The 16,197-nt window shown below is 41.4% G+C and overlaps 1 protein-coding gene across 4 annotated transcripts in view; it reads left to right on the top strand.

Annotated features, from left to right (window-relative positions):
- CFAP70 (cilia and flagella associated protein 70) overlaps positions 1–16,197 on the top strand; it is a 151,519-nt gene that overhangs the window by 105,523 nt on the left and 29,799 nt on the right. For 2 of the 4 annotated variants that reach the window (XM_058299008.2, XM_058299006.1), the window contains 5 exons: positions 9,469–9,636; positions 10,395–10,519; positions 13,118–13,270; positions 13,778–13,939; positions 15,423–15,512. In XM_058299008.2, coding sequence (XP_058154991.1) covers positions 9,469–9,636; positions 10,395–10,519; positions 13,118–13,270; positions 13,778–13,939; positions 15,423–15,512 — 698 coding nt within the window. The remainder of the gene's footprint in view (positions 1–9,468; positions 9,637–10,394; positions 10,520–13,117; positions 13,271–13,777; positions 13,940–15,422; positions 15,513–16,197) is intronic. The other 2 variants (XM_058299007.2, XM_012531118.4) reach the window with 2 other exon arrangements.

Raw genomic sequence — 16,197 nt, 5'->3', positions numbered from 1 at the left:
CGGTAGCCATGGGGGCTGCTGGGTGTGGGGAACGGGAGGAAGAGATGGGATGTGGAGGCGTTTTCGGGACGTGGAGTTGTCCTGGATAGTGCTTCACGGACAATTACGGGACACTGTAGATCCCCCCAGGGCCCACTGGATGGAACGTGAGAGAGTCTGGGCTATGATGTGGACCATTGACTATGGGGTGCAGTGATGCTCAGAGATGAACTTACCAGGTGCAATGGATGTATCACGATGATGGGAGAGAGTGTTGCTGTGGGGGGAGTGGGGGGCGGGGGCGGTGGGGTTGAATGGGACCTCATATTTTTTTTTAATGTAATTAAAAAATAATAATAATAAATAAATATTAAAAAAAAAATGTGTCTCAGCTGAATCAGCATGGGTCTTTTTCTTAAAGGTTTTCTAAGCTTTAACCCACCTTCCCCCCAAGGTCTTCTCTCTTTTTTTTTTTTAAAGATTTATTTTTATTTATTTCTCTCCCCTTCCCCCCCCCCACCATTGTCTACTCTCCGTGTCCATTCGCTGTGTGTTAATCTGTGTTTCTTTTTGTTGCGTCATCTTGCTGTGTCAGCTCTCCTTGTGTGCGGTGCCATTCCTGGGCAGGCTGCACTTTCTTTTGCACTGGGCGGCTCTCCTTATTGGGCGCACTTCTTGCACGCAGGGCTCCCCTACGCGGGGGACACCCCTGCATGGCAGGACACTCCTTGCGCGCATCAGCACTACACATGGGCCAGCTCCACACGGGTCAAGGAGGCCCGGGGTTTGTACTGTGGACCTCCCATCTGGTAGGCGGACGCCCTATCCGTTGGGCCCACTCTGCTTCCCAGCGTGGGGTCTTAATTCTATTACTGAAGGCCTTATAGGGGAGGTCACAGAGAGAGAGAATAGTCAGAAGTTGAATGTCAGAGGGACCTGGAAGACAAAGGAGAAAGGCCATCACGTGCATTGCCATGTTACAGAAAAGCCAAGGACCAGGATTGCTGGCAGCTAGCCCCAGAACACCATAATCTTTGGAAAGAAAGCATTGCCTTGATGACGTTCTTGATTGTGGACTTCTCCTAGCCTGAAAACCATGAGCCTATATAGTCCTATCATTTAAGCCAACCAACAAACTAAAACAGGCAGGGATGGGAGTTTTAATATTTTCTTGTTTATTGTTTGGGTCTCCACCCACTGATATGACACCCTATGACAAGATGAACACATTTCTGTTCCATAGAAGCATACCTCAGGTGCATCATTTCCCACATATTCCTCCACCACCTAGGCCCTGCACCATTGACCCTCCCCTGCCATATTGGCCAAAAGAACATTCCCACCATTGTTGTTTTAACCACAGACCTATAAATCCCGAGAGTTCACCTGCTCCTTCCTCCAGCCCTCCCTCCAGTTTCATCAATAATCCAACCCAGCCCCCTGACCCTGCTCACCCCCATATTTCAACACCATCAACCCCATTCACATCCCTGCACTACCATCACCCCCATCTACTGCCCAACTACTCCCTTCCACCTTATCATGCCCATATATATTTTTTTAATTAATTAATTTATTTAATTCCCCCCCCCTCCCCTGGTTGTCTGTTCTTGGTGTCTATTTGCTGCGTCTTGTTTCTTTGTCCGCTTCTGTTGTCGTCAGCGGCACGGGAAGTGTGGGCGGCGCCATTCCTGGGCAGGCTGCTCTTTCTTTTCATGCTGGGCGGCTCTCCTTACCGGGCGCACTCCTTGCGCGTGGGGCTCCCCCACGCGGGGGTCACCCTTGCGTGGCACGGCACTCCTTGCGCGCGTCAGCACTGCGCATGGCCAGCTCCACACGGGTCAAGGAGGCCCGGGGTTTGAACCGCGGACCTCCCATATGGTAGACGGACGCCCTAACCACTGGGCCAAAGTCCGTTTCCCCATATTTTTTTTTTTTTAAGATTTATTTTTATTTATTTAATTCCCCTCCCCTCCCCCGGTTGTCTGTTTTCTGTGTCTTTTTGCTGCGTCTTGTTTCTCTGTCCGCTTCTGTTGTCGTCAGCAGCACGGGAAGTGTGGGCAGCGCCATTCCTCGGCAGGCTGCTCCCTCCTTCGCGCTGGGCAGCTCTCCTTATGGGTGCACTCCTTGCGCGTGGGGCACGCGGGGGACACCCCTGTGTAGCAGGGCACTCCTTGCACGCATCAGCACTGCGCATGGGCCAGCTCCACACGGGTCAAGGAGGTCCGGGGCTGGAACCGCGGACCTCCCATGTGGTAGACGGACGCCCTAACCACTGGGCCAAAGTCTGTTTCCCATCATGCCCATATTAAGCATCGGCTCACCCCACTACTCTCTTTCTGTCTCCTGATAACCTATCTTCCAGACTCTAACTCAGTGAGTCTGCTCAATATGCTTAGATCATATCAGTGAGGTCATGCAATATTTGTCTTTTAGTGACTGGCTTACTTCACTCAACCTAAGGTCTTCCAGATTCATCCATGTTGTCGCATGTGCCAGTACTTCTTTCCTTCTTACAGCTGAATAATATGTACATCCTCTGTTTTTCTCTTGATAAATCTTACAAAGGGCTGTCTTATTAATCTTTTCAGAGAATCAACTGTTGGTTTTGTTAATCAACTCTATATTTGTTGTTCTCTGAATCAGTGATTTACGTCCTTGTCATCAACTTCATCATCATCATCCTCGTTATATCTTATGTTTTTCTTTCTTTCTTTTAGTTTGTTCTATTGCTCTTTCCCAACTTCCTTTTTGTGCAACATCTTTTCATAGTTATATTAAATATTTTGTTGTTAAATCAATAGCCTTAGGCTGGGTTCCCTAGAAAACAGAACCTGAGTCGAGAATATAATGCTAATGCTTTAATTGGAAGGTATAATTCCAGGGCAGGAGGAGCGAAGAAAAGGAAAAAGAGAAGGATAGGAAGCAATTCAAGGTGATGCATTATGCCTACACTGGCCATTTCATTAAGACAAGCTGCAAAGAAACACAAATGGTTGCTTTGCTGGTGCATCTGCTCAGCCTTGTAGAGAAACCATGCTCCTGATAGCCTGTGAAGAAGAAATCTGTTCCTTTGTCTACTCTCTCCCAGTAGTTAAAATCCCCTATAGGAATTTAATTTAACCCACACTTCTAAGTTATATCAACTGGCCTTTTTGGCAGCTGCTTGGGAAGTCATATATCATGCCCTATGGTGTAAGATTTCATTCAGTCCACAAGTGCTATGGTTGGTTGACCTGGTTGCACTGTCAGCCTAGGGGAAGGCCCAATTCTCTTTGGTAAGGAACTAGTCAGTCCCTAGGTGTAAGACTGCAGGGAACGCAGTGATGGCAGCCAGACTTAGCGTCAGGATTGTGAGTGGGCCCCTCATGGTGCAGTAATTGTAGCAGTGCCTGGTGCTGTGCAAGCAACTGATAATCCAAGAGACTATGGAAGGTACAGAATCTCGGAGTGCATTAGGTGGGTCAGATATAGCAATGTCAATGTTTATATTATTATTTCTATATAAATACTGTTCTCTACTAAGCCATATTCTGTACTATGGTTTCTTTCTTTTATGGTTCTTGTTTTCCAAGACCTAATGATTGTTTTTTTATTTATGCATTTGCTTGGTTTTCTGTGTTCTTTCGGCTTTTGGCAATTTTTCCACCTGCTCAAAAAGTGTTGTCATATGCCCATCAGTATTTCCATATGCTCAAGTGCATCAGTCCCATTTTTCCTTGGAGATGTTCCTCCCTCACAAGGCTTCTTCTGTCTTCCTTCTTCAATCAATCTTGACTTCTTGCTCTCTAGGCCTCATGAACAGCTGTCACTCTAGGACTGCCCTTGGATGTCCTTCTAAGACTCTCCTTTCACCGTTGGATATATTGTGTATTGAATTATTTGCCTTCCTCATTTGTACTTTGCTCCTTCATTTTGGTGGGGCACATTGTCCCTTTGGTTCTTATGAAAGAGTATATAAGCTGTAATTACTTTGAGGCCATGCGTGCTTAAAAATCTTTATTCAACTCTCCATATTTTTGCATGTATCCCCAAAGAATAAGAATATTTTCCTATATAATCACAGCATCATTTTCATACATATACACATATATAAAGCAAATATGACAAAATGTTGATCGTTAAATCTAGGTGGAGATATTCATTTTACTATTCCTTCAATATTATATATTTTAAAATGTCAAGGTTTATAATAAAATTTGAAAAACATTCTAAAGTTTTAAATTATTTTGTCAGATTTTGAGGAAATTTCCATTGACTTCTAGTGTTCAATCTTGTTTTTGAGAAGCCCAGTGCCATTCTCATACCCAATCCTTTATGTCTGACTCTCCTTTTTACTTACAAAAGTATTGTGTTACTCTGAAATGTCAATATTATGAGTCCCAGTGTGCATTTTCTTGACAGTGTTGGTGGTTACACAAGTGTATACATTTGTTAACTCACTGAAGGGGGGAAGCAGATGTGGCTCAAGCAACTGAACTCCCACTTACTACATGGGAGGTTGTAGCAGTTTGATATAATTAATGAATTCCAAAAAGAAATACTGGATTATGCTTGTAATCCGATCTGTACTTGGGCATGATTGAGTCACGATTAGGGTGTTGAGTCCCCACTCCTTGGTGGGTGGGGACTCACAGATAAAAGGCATGGCGAAGAACAGAGTTGGGGGCTTTTAATATTGGAGTTTTGATTTTGGAGTTTGATGCTGAAGACTTAAACTGGAGCTCTGGGAAGTCAGCATGCAGAGGAAAGAGAAGCCAGCCCCAGGAAGGAAGGAACCTTGAAGCCAGAGTAAAGCAAGCCCCAGGAACGTAGGGTAGGAACCCAGGACGCCTGAACCCTCACAGACATTAGCAGCCATCTTGTTCCAAATAGACTTTTGTGAGGGAAGTAACATACCTTATGGCTCCTACCATATAGTAACATACTATAAGCTCCTACCCCAAATAAATACCCTTTATAAAAACCAACCAATTTCTGGTATTTTGCATCAGCACACCTTTGGCTGACTAATACAGAGGCCCAGGCTCGGTTCCCAGTGCCTCCTAGAGAAGACAAGCAAGACAACACAGCAAGGTGATGCAGCAAGGAGACACAAAGAGGAAAGATAATGAGAGACAAAACAAAGCAGGGAGCTGAGGTGGCTCAAGCGATTGAGCACCTCTCTCTCACATGGGCAGTCCCAGGTTCACTTCCCAGTTCCTCATAAAGAGAAGATGAGAGGAAAAAAAAAAAAAAAGAGAGAGAAGATGAGCAGACACAGCAAATGGACAGAGAGCAGACAGCAAGTGCAAGCCAAGGGTTGGAGGAGATAAATAAATAAAATAAATCTTTAAAAAAAACACAACTCACTGAAGGGGAGCCAGTGCGGCTCAGTGTTGAATCCTGGCTTCCCACATACAAGGTGCTTGGTTCAACCCCCGGCTCCAGTACCTCAAACAAACTCAATGAATTTTACACTTAAAAGGGGACACTTTATTGTACGTAGATTATATCTCAAAGAAGTTGAATATTAAAAATGTTTTCATTAAATTCACCTGCAACCTTAGTATTTAACCACTCTCTTCTTCCTGAAATTCATTCTGGATTGCCTCCTATTATCTCTCTTATCTTTGGTTTTCTTTGTTAGCTTCTCTGCCAAATTTCTATATTTAATTCTGACATCCTTCCAGAGTCCAGCAGAAGGATTATTTCACTGGTAAATTCAATTCCTCATCTCCAAAAAAATTTTTTAAAGATTTATTTTATTTATTTCTCTCTCCACCCCCCATTGTCTGCTCTCTGTGTCCACTCGCTGTGTGTTCTTCTGTGCCCGCTTACAGCCTCAGCAGCACCAGGAAACTGCGTCTCTTTTTGTTGCATCATCTTGTTGCATCAGCTCTCCATGTGTGGGGCGCCACTCCTGGGCAGGCTGTGCTTTTTTTCCATGCAGGGTTGCTTTCCCTGCAGGGCGCACTCCTTGTGCGTGGGGCACCCCCATGTGGGGGTGCCCCTGCATGGCACAACACTGCTTGCGTGCAGCAGCACTAGTGCATGGGCCAGTTCACCACACAGGTCAGGAGGCCCTGGGTCTCAAACCCTGGACCCTCCCATGTGGTAGGGGGACGCTCTTTATCAGTTGAACCACGTCAGCTTCCCTCATCTCCAAAACTGACTCCACATCATAGTATTAGACACCCAAGCTCATGATCTCAGAAAGCTTGAGCTTTCCTCTACTCCTATTTTGGATTATATTCCCAAAACCAGTTGGTTTCTTTCAAAATGTTCCTTGCAACAGCAGCTATGTACAGTGGGGGAAGCATAGAGAGATTGAGAGGTGAGGTATTTTTTTGTTTGTTTCTTTGTCTTTTTTTTGTTTATTGTTATTATTACTGAAATAATGAAAATGCTCTAATAATAATTAAAGTGGTGAATGCACAACTATGTGATTATAGCACATACCATTGATAGTACACCTTAGATGAACTGTATGCTTTATTAATATGTATCAATAAAATTTATTATAACAAATGCTCCTTGCATCTTGAAATCCTTTACATCTCCACTACTCTCCATTACCATATATCCAGACTACTACAGCAGCCTTATAACAGACCCTCTGTCTCTATCTACAGTTTTTTCTTGTCCATATAGCACTGCTAGATTAATCTTAATAAATTACCACTTTCATCATCTAATTCTTCTACTCAAAACTCTTCAAAGTACTCTTTTCTTCTTGCCTATAGGAAAAAAATATCTTATCAGTCAAATATTGATACAGTCTGGCCCCAAGTGATCTTTTCCTTTATTTCCTCTATATAATCTTCAGTATCTATTAAAATAGTCGGCTCACTCTCCCTCTCTCCCTATCCAACTTCCAATTTTTTTTAAAGATTTATTTTTATTTATTTATTCCCCCCGCCCCCACCAGTTAGGTTTTTGGTTGTTTTTTTTTTGCGTTTGCTGTCTGCTCTCTGTGTCCATTCACTGTGTGCTCGCTGTGTCTTCTTTGTCTTCTCTCTTCTCGCCTTCTCTTTAGGGCACACTGAGATCTGATCCCAGGACCTCTGATGTGGAAGAGAGGTAGTCAATCGTTTGAGCCACCTGTGGGAGAGAGGTACTTAATCTCTTGAGCCACCTCAGCTCCCTGGTTCACTGTGTTTCCCATTGTCCCTCCTCTGTGTCTTCTTTGTTGTGTCATCTTGCTGCACCAGCTCTCCGCACCTGCAGGCCAACTTGCTTTCACCAGGAGGCCCCAGGAACCAAACCCCGGACTCCCCATATAGTAGATGGGAGCCCAATCACTTGAGCCACATCCACTTCCCAAATTCCAAATTATAACTATTTTTCAGCCATGTTGTCTACTCCAGATGAGAATTACTTCTCTCAATTTGGAACGATTGCTTATTTCCTGTCTGGCATTGATTTTTTTTTCCTTAACCTTTTTATTTTGAAATAGTTTTCAGATTTACAGGACAGTTGCAAAAATGGTAATAGACATACAGAGAACTCCAATATACCCCTCTCCAAATACTCAGATCCCCCAATTTAACACTTTGCCACACCATTCTATCTATCCATCTATTCATCATCCATCCATCATCTATGTGTATATATCTAGTCTATATATGTCTATTTTATGAACATTTGAGAGGTTGTATACACCATGCTTCCTGAACACATAATAATTACAATACATATCCTAAGAACAAAGATATCCATTTACGTAATCACCTTAAATACAATTATCAAGTTCAAGAAATTTAACATTGCTATATAAAGCATGCAGTATCTATATTCCAATGTTTTCATATGTTCCATTAATATCCTTTTGATCCTTTTCCATTATTAGATCCAGTTCAGGATCATGTATTGCATTTAACTATCATTGTCTCTTTAGTTGCCTTTTTTTTTTTAGTTGTGGAAACGTATATACAACATAAACTTGCCATCTCAACGACTTCCAGGCATACCATTTAATGGGATTAAGCACATTCCCAGTATTGTGCTACTGTCACCACCATCCATTACCAGAACTTTCCCATCACCCCATACATAAACCCTATTCTCATCATGCATTAACTCCCCCTTCCTTCATCCCCTCCCTTGGTAACTTATTTTTTCTCTATGAGTTTATATACTCAGCTATTTCATGTAAGTGGACTCATACAAAATCTCTCTTGTCTTAGTCTCCAGGCTACTATGACAAATACCACACAATGGGTTGGCTTAAACAACAGGAATTTATTGTCTTTCAGTTTCGGAGCCTGAAAGACTTGCTTCCTGCTGGGGTTGGTAGTACTCTGGTTGACTGGCAGTTCTTGGGTTTCTTGGCTTTTCTTCCTCATGGGGATGTCCTCTCCTTTCTCTTCCAGGCTCATTTGATTTCCAGCTCCCAGCGCCTTCCTATGGCTATCTCTTGTAAGGTCTCCAGTAACAGGATTAAGACCCACCCTAATTCAGTTGGCCATACCCTAACTAAAAATAACATTTTAAAAAGGCATTATTTATAATGGGTTCATACCCATAGGAATGGGATTAAGAATATGTTTTTGTTTTTTTCTCGGGTACATTACTCAATCTGCCATACTGTCCTTTTGTACCTGACTTACTTCACTCACTGTGATATGTTCAAGGTTCATCCATATAGTAGCATTTATCAGAACTTCATTCCTTTTTAAAGTTGAGGACTATTCCATTGTAAGTATATTCCACATTTTGTTTATCCATTCATTTGCTGATGGACATTTGGGTTGCTTCCACTTTTTGGCTGTTGTGAATAATGGTCTAGACCTGGAATTGCTTTTTATTTTTTCATCAAACATCTATATTTGAGAGGTAGCATGGCATGTTTAAGAACTGGAGCAAATTATTTAGTTTTTCCATGATTCCTTTTTTTTAAAGGATGATAAAAATATCTCAAAATGTTGTGAGAAAGAAATGAGATTATATATTAATGTCCTTAGCATGATATCTGGTGTATAGTCATGCTCAAATATAGCCATATAGATTGTATATATAGTTTTTATTGTTTCTGAACACTGAAATAAGATGAACAGAATCCCTGTCCTTTTGAGGCTTTAAAGTTATCATAAAATATATCCCTCCTCTCATCTAGGGTTAGCCAGCAACTTTTTTTATTTTAATTTTTATTTATTTTTATTTTTAGGAGGTACTGGGAATTGAACCCAGGACTTATACTTTGGAAGCTGGCACTCAACCACTGAGCTACAAGCACTCCCCTGCTAGTAACTTTTTATAATAGGTATCTGTTTGACATTATCATAATTTGGCCTAGCAGTAAGGCCCTACCAGGAGTCATAGTGACAGAAACTTGTGCTATCAGTTTAGCTTAAATATTCAGAAATATAAAGAAGACTGCCAAAACATTGGTCCTTCATACAATATTTAGGAAATATATTTATTTGGTTTTGAAAATTAATTGTATTTTATCTCCTTTAATAACCATTTAATAGCCAATGTAGGAAGGAGTTTTCCATTAAAATTTAGTTTTTTTAGGAACAGGAGCTGCTTTATCCATTCTAGATGAATTTCTTGAAGAACCCTCGAAACTGCAGTCTGATTCACGAGAACACATTTCAACTCTACAATCTCAGGATCCAAATTCCATCCAAAAACCATCCATTTTGTTTCTCAAGGAGACACCAGCAAAGAAAGGTGATTACAAGATTTCCTCTTGCAAAGGGGGCATGTCATAAGCAAGCTAGACAAGAATGAAAACTCTAATGCAGGGGTTCTTAACCTTTTTTGTTCCATGGGCCCCTTTGCCAGTCAGGTGAAAACCACAGACTCATTACTAAGTCCACACTATACTGTGTATTATTTAAGAAATACTTCACACCCACACTAACATGTCCCCACAAGAATAATGTCTTTTTAAAATTTCAATTCAAGCTCACGGACCCCTAGTTGATAACCCCTGCTCTAATGATTACCAAAGAGGCAATCCTGACTTGTCTGAAGTTCATTAATTTTTCTGCCATATTGCCTATGTTTCTTCATATTAGGCTAGGCTCTGAATTCAAACTCAGTGATGGAACTTTTTCAACAAGCAAGAATTCACATTTTAGCTCACAGAAATATCCAACTACATGCCTATGATTTTCTAACAATGATTCTTCATTTTCAGAGTCCTGCAAATTGTGTTTCACATTCAGGGCTATCTGAATATTTTAACAATATTCACATTTGGTTGTGACTTCCACTTGGAATCGCCAGTAGGTTTACCTTTGAGAAACTTTGAGGGCTTCTCTTTGAGCACCATTGCCATAGAGAAGTACCTTGCTTTATAGGTTACAGTTTCTCTCGTGTGTTAGATCAGAATACTATCCCTGCTTCATTAGTATGTCTGACCTTCCTTCTGAATTTTTTTCCTTTATCTCTAATCTTTTATCCTTTTGACATACTATTTTTAGAAGCATCAAAATGTGGAGTTTCATCGGCTCTCCTGAATTCTGTCCCTTTTTATGGTGCTTCCCAAGCTCCTACCACCATCTTCATGGAGACAATACGCTTCTTGATGAAGGTCAATGCTGTGCAGGTCAGAATATTTTTTAAAAGAGCATATAGATGGAAATATTTTAGTTAACTACTTATTGTATCCACAGTGGCATACTTAGAAGCTCAAATATGTGTAAAGCAGAAATCATGTGTTTTTGAGAGCATACCTTAGACCCAATGGGAAGAACATCCAAACGTGAAACACTCCTGCAGATAGTGTCAGAAGACATCATGGCACATCCACTTTCTTTAGATTACCAGCAGAGCAAAACCAAACTCTTAAGGCAGGTATAGGCTGATGTTATTCTATGAGTGTTTGGGTTTGCAGACGCCTACTCACATTCTACCTCTCTTTTGGGTTTCTAAACCAATTGGAAACAAATACACAGAGCTATATGGGGGGATAAAAATATCAAATTATTTTTATTGGTAAAACTGGACTGGAGAATGTGACTTGTTCCACATTTGACTTCCCCATCCAGTCACACGTGAGGCAAGTGCAGAATTATAGCCTCCCCCCCTCCCCAGGGAAGAAGGGCATTCCTGCAAGGTCTGCCCACTACTTGTGAAACAAGAAGCATATCCATGAAGGATAGAAAGAGCAAGATCCAGAAGCCAGGAGAGTTGGCCTTGACCCTGCAGAGCAGGTTCCACTTGAGAGCAAGCAAGAATTATTAGATGGGTGAGACATATTAAGCAGGAGCCTTTGACATATTAACCCTTCCCAAAAATGAATCAGGCTCTTTACCAGTCTCCGCAATTAAATATTAATAATTCACTATTCCTGCTTGTCACAGAGCCAGAAAGGCAGGTAAAAAGAACAGTTGCAGGCTGTCACTCAATATTTCCCTCAGAAGATGTGTTAGTGGAAACTTCTCTTTCATAGACTGAGATTGGAACAGAGAAGAAAAAAAGAAGGGTTTCCTCTCTGCTTAGCAAATACATCCTGGCTTTGTCAAATTTTCAGGCCTTATTTACTGTGGGAAACAAAGAATAACCCCAAAATATAAGATTGATAAGCACAGTGGATGTTTGAGAGTTACAGATAAACACACACACACACACACACGTATATATATATTTTTTACTAATTTTTTCTTTATTAGAAAAGTTGAGGGTTTACAGAACAATCATGCACAAAATACCAGACTCCTGTACACCACCCCACCAGCAACAACCTGCATTGATGTGGAACATTTGCCACAATTGATGATAGCACATTTTTACAATCATACTATTACTTTAAGTCCATTGTTTAACCTAGGGTTCACCATCTGTGCAGTGTAGCTCCATGAATTTTTAAAAAATTTTTCATTCTCTTATTACGCATACAATCTAACATTTCCCCCTTTTAAAAAAAGATTTATTTATTTCTCTCCCCTTCTCTCCCACCCCCAGTTGTCTGCTCTCTGTGTCCATTTGCTGTGTGTTCTGTGTCCACTTGTATTCTTGTCAGTGGCACCTGGAATCTGTGTCTTTCTTTGTTGTGTCATCTTGCTGCGTCAGCTCTCCGTGTGTGCAGCGCCATTCCTGGGCAGGCTGCACTTTTTTCGCGCTGGGCAGCTCTCCTTTCGGTGCACACTCCTTGTGCATGGGACTCCCTTACGCAGGGGACACCCTGGCATGGCACAGCACTCCTTGTGCACATCAGTACTGTGCGTGGGCCAGCTCATCACACGGGTTAGGAGGTCCTGGGTTTGAACCCTGCATCTCCCATGTGGTAGGCGGATGCACTATCTGTTGGGTCAAATCTGCTTCCCACATTTCCCCCTTTAATCACATACGTATTTTAGTGCTAATTGTGTTCAATATTGCAGGCACATATTTTTAAGAGCCTGAGTCTAGAATTTTAGAAAGGCAGGTTTTTGGGGAAGTGGACTTGGCCCAGTGGTTAGGGCGTCCGTCTACCACATGGGAGGTCCGCAGTTCAAACCGCGGGCCTCCTTGACCCGTGTGGAGCTGGCCGATGTGCAGTGCTGATGCGCACAGGGAGTGCCCTGCCACGCAGGGTGTCCCCCACGTAGGGGAGCCCCACACACAAGGAGTGCACCCATAAGGAGAGCCGCCCAGTACGAAAGAAAGTGCAGCCTGCCCAGGAATGGCGCCGCACACACAGAGAGCTGACACAACAAGATGACGCAGCAAAAAGAAACACAGATTCCCATGCCACTGACAACAACAGAAGCGGACAAAGAAGACACAGCAAATAGACACAGAGAACAGACAACCGAGGTGGGGGGGGGAAGGGGAAATAAATAAATAAATAAATAAATCTTGCCTGAAAATGTTTCTTCCATGTGTAAATGGGGTGGTTGATGAAGTGCCTTTATCTGCTGCATAATAAATTATACTCTAACACTCAAGAAATGTGACAAACAGCAAGAACAGAATTGTACTATACTTTATTCACTAGGAAATGTCTACATTAGGAGACCAAATAAATAACTGGTCATAGAACCAGATGTGCTAAATGTTTGTTATTCACCACCAACCTTTTGAAGTTTAGAATAATCATTTCTTTCTATAATATGTTCCTTATTCTTTGTTATCAGAGACAGAATCTTCAACTACAACTATGAGAGCTATGGGACTGTTGTAATGCAGCCATTTACAAGTTCCTTATGATTTCTCCTTGCAGTATGTGCACCGAGTCCTTGCCCATGAGCTATTATGCCCTCATGGAGGCCCCAGCTGTGAGTATTATTTGGTGTTGGCCCAGACACACCTGCTCAAGAAGGACTTTGCCAAGGCAGAGGAATACCTTCAACAAGCAGCCCAGATGGACTACCTGGTAATGACTTTTGCTAGAGACTCTTGAGTTTGGAAAAGGAGTGAGCAGATTTTATTAAGGGTGGTGATGCCATATCACAGGTGGGTTTCTGGTGACCAGGGGTAGGGACCATCAACCATCAGTGACCTTCCGTATCTACTTCCTTCTGTTTGCTTTCTTATCATGAGTTTTGCAAAGGGCAGAGGGAAGGATAATGACAAATCCTTAGGTAGTGTTTATCTATTACAAGTTTTCTGGACTTTCTATATTTTCCCATTGTAAACACTATCATGGTTATGATTGAATATTTTTCTTAGTATTTACTCCAAAGACAAAATAGTTTTGAAGTATGAAAAAAAGAAATGAGAAAATAGAAAAAATATCTTCCAGTGCAAATGAATGGCCCTCTTTCTAAGTGAGTGTTGTTAGAAAAACGAAAATGGACTTGATCTAAATTGAAATGTTAGGCAAAGATCATTAAGGTTTTTATCACTTGTTCCTTGTACTACTTGTTCTTCACTTTCTCAGAACCCTAACGTCTGGGGTGTGAAGGGCCATTTCTATTTTCTAAGTGGAAATCATGCTGAGGCCAAGGAATGCTATGAGCGAACCATTAGTTTTGTAGTGGACGCTTCTGAGATGCACTTCATCTTCCTACGACTGGGTCTCATCTATCTGGAAGAGAAAGAGGTGAGGGGTGGAAGACGGGGGATAACCATGTGAATCAGACCATGATTGGGACCTGTTTACAGTTCAGGCAATAGCATCTATCCGTGTAGACTAAAAATAGTAACATGGTAATGACACTTTTACATCCAGAGGTAAAGTAACTTGCCCAACAGCAGAGAAGTCATCATTGGTAGAACTAGTATTCACACCCAGACAGTCTCATACCAAAGCCCCAGGTCTTACCATTATGCTACTAACAATGTATTAAGAACTCAATAAATGTTAGCCTTTATTGATTTTACTAACACAAGTTCATGGTCTGCAGACTTCTTCAGACTTCTTCCTCAATACAAAATGTTATGTTTAATTCAGCTGAGGACAACCCCATTCTACAAGGTACTCTGACCTGATTCTTTAGCAATCTCTCCCTGTATCTTAGGAAATACTACCAAGGCCTTTTTTAAAAACTTTTTATTTTGGAAATTATCAAATACATACAAACTAAACTGAACAGTTGAACCCCCATGGACCCATCATCTGGCTTCAACCATTATCAACATTCTGTGGTTATAATCTAAGTATCTTTAAAAACAATTTTAAAAAACATTCTGTTGAAGGACTTTTCCACACTGTGCTTTTGTTTTGACTTCATTCCATTTCATCCCCCAGAATACCCAATTCTCTATTTAATAAAAAACAACAATAGCAACAAGAATAAGTTATTTAATGCCTTATAATTTAAGTGGAAAGGCCCACATTCAGCTTGGGGGAAATCACTGTCACACTGCAGTGAGGTATAAATAAGGAAAATTTTTCTTTCTGACCAGGGGTAGGGACCATCAGCTGTGTCATTTCTGATCTGCATCTTCAGAGAACTACAGTTCTTTGACTATTGGCTCAGGGTCAGCAATAAATCCATTGCTCACATTGGGGAGTGCAAGACAAGAAGTCGTTCTTTGAGAGCCATTTCTTTTGGAAGTTTTTTGTTCTTGTTTTTGTTGTTTAGTTTTCTGTCTTCTTTACTATAGAGGGCTTCTGAAACCTTTTACAAGGGAGCTGACTCTCAGAATGATGAACCTATATCAAGTGTATTTCTTATTTCCCCAGACCATTAGTGCAAAGTTTTCATGTGTCTGCCATGCAAGTTTCCTACCACATAATGTCACTTTTAAGCAAAGAGAGAAATCTTTAGGGTCTAGGTGGAATTCACATAATCATTAGGGTTGCCCAGAACTTTCAGTGTAACTCTGCCTCAATTCTTACAGAGACTATAAACATAGTCTTTGGAACTGCTTCCAGGTCAAAGTTTCCCTTTGAATTTGGTCCATCCATCTCCTCTCACCAGTCTTCTTGCTCCTTTAAAGTAAACATAAAATACAGTCTAGGCACTCACTTTACTTAGCTTGTTCTGGCTTACATCTGTCAGAGGCCTGTGATTATCCCAACAATGCAGTGTTTGAAGCTTCCAGAAGAGGAGTAGCTTATTGGCATTTCCTTTCTACAGTATGAAAAGGCAAAGAAAACCTACCTGCAAGCTTGTAAGAGACTGCCTTCATGCCTGACCTGGCTAGGACTGGGAATTGCCTGCTACCGGGTAAGAAGACAAAGGCTTGAGACCAGGCCTCTGCATACAGCTGATTTGATTCCTTTGTCCTAAGAATCCCCGCAAAAACTCAAGCCAGGAAGCTACATAATTTAAAAAAAAAAAACAAAAAAAACCCACTCCATATTATTTGGTACAGAAGTTATTTTACAATGTTATCTGTGAGAAAAAGGTGACGTGGAAGATGAAGAATCTAGTCAATTAAAGAAATTCATTATTTCTTACTAAGTGCTGTGATGCGCCTGTGTTCAGGGGAGCTACTGCCATTCCTGGTAGGCCTTTCGCTCCTTCACACATAAAAACTCTCTGCTCACACCCTTCACTTCTTTCCTCCAGTCTTAGAACGAGGCATGTGTCCTGCTGTTCTTTTCTAATTTCTTCACGTACATTCTTGATTCCATCGCTCCCCTTTCCTCCTAGTACCTTATCCCCTTAATGTTCTTTCTCCCTAATTTATACAATTAACCTCTGCTTCTCAACCAGCCGTTTCCGTATAGTTTTTCCCTTTCTTATTGAATAACCACCACCTTCCTGGTTGTTACTTTTAACAAAAGTTGCCCACATTCCTTGTCTTTTCTTCCTCACTGCTGTTTCTTAATCATTGTGGTAAGACGTGTTCATTTTAGAAATTGTGGAAGATATGAAAGAACACGAAGAGAATATAAAATATCCATAA

This window comes from Dasypus novemcinctus, chromosome 6, assembly GCF_030445035.2.
Source record: "Dasypus novemcinctus isolate mDasNov1 chromosome 6, mDasNov1.1.hap2, whole genome shotgun sequence".
Taxonomy (NCBI): Eukaryota; Metazoa; Chordata; class Mammalia; order Cingulata; family Dasypodidae; genus Dasypus; species Dasypus novemcinctus.
The sequence above is the reverse complement of the archived record's forward strand: the minus strand, read 5'-3'. Positions and strand labels throughout refer to the sequence as shown.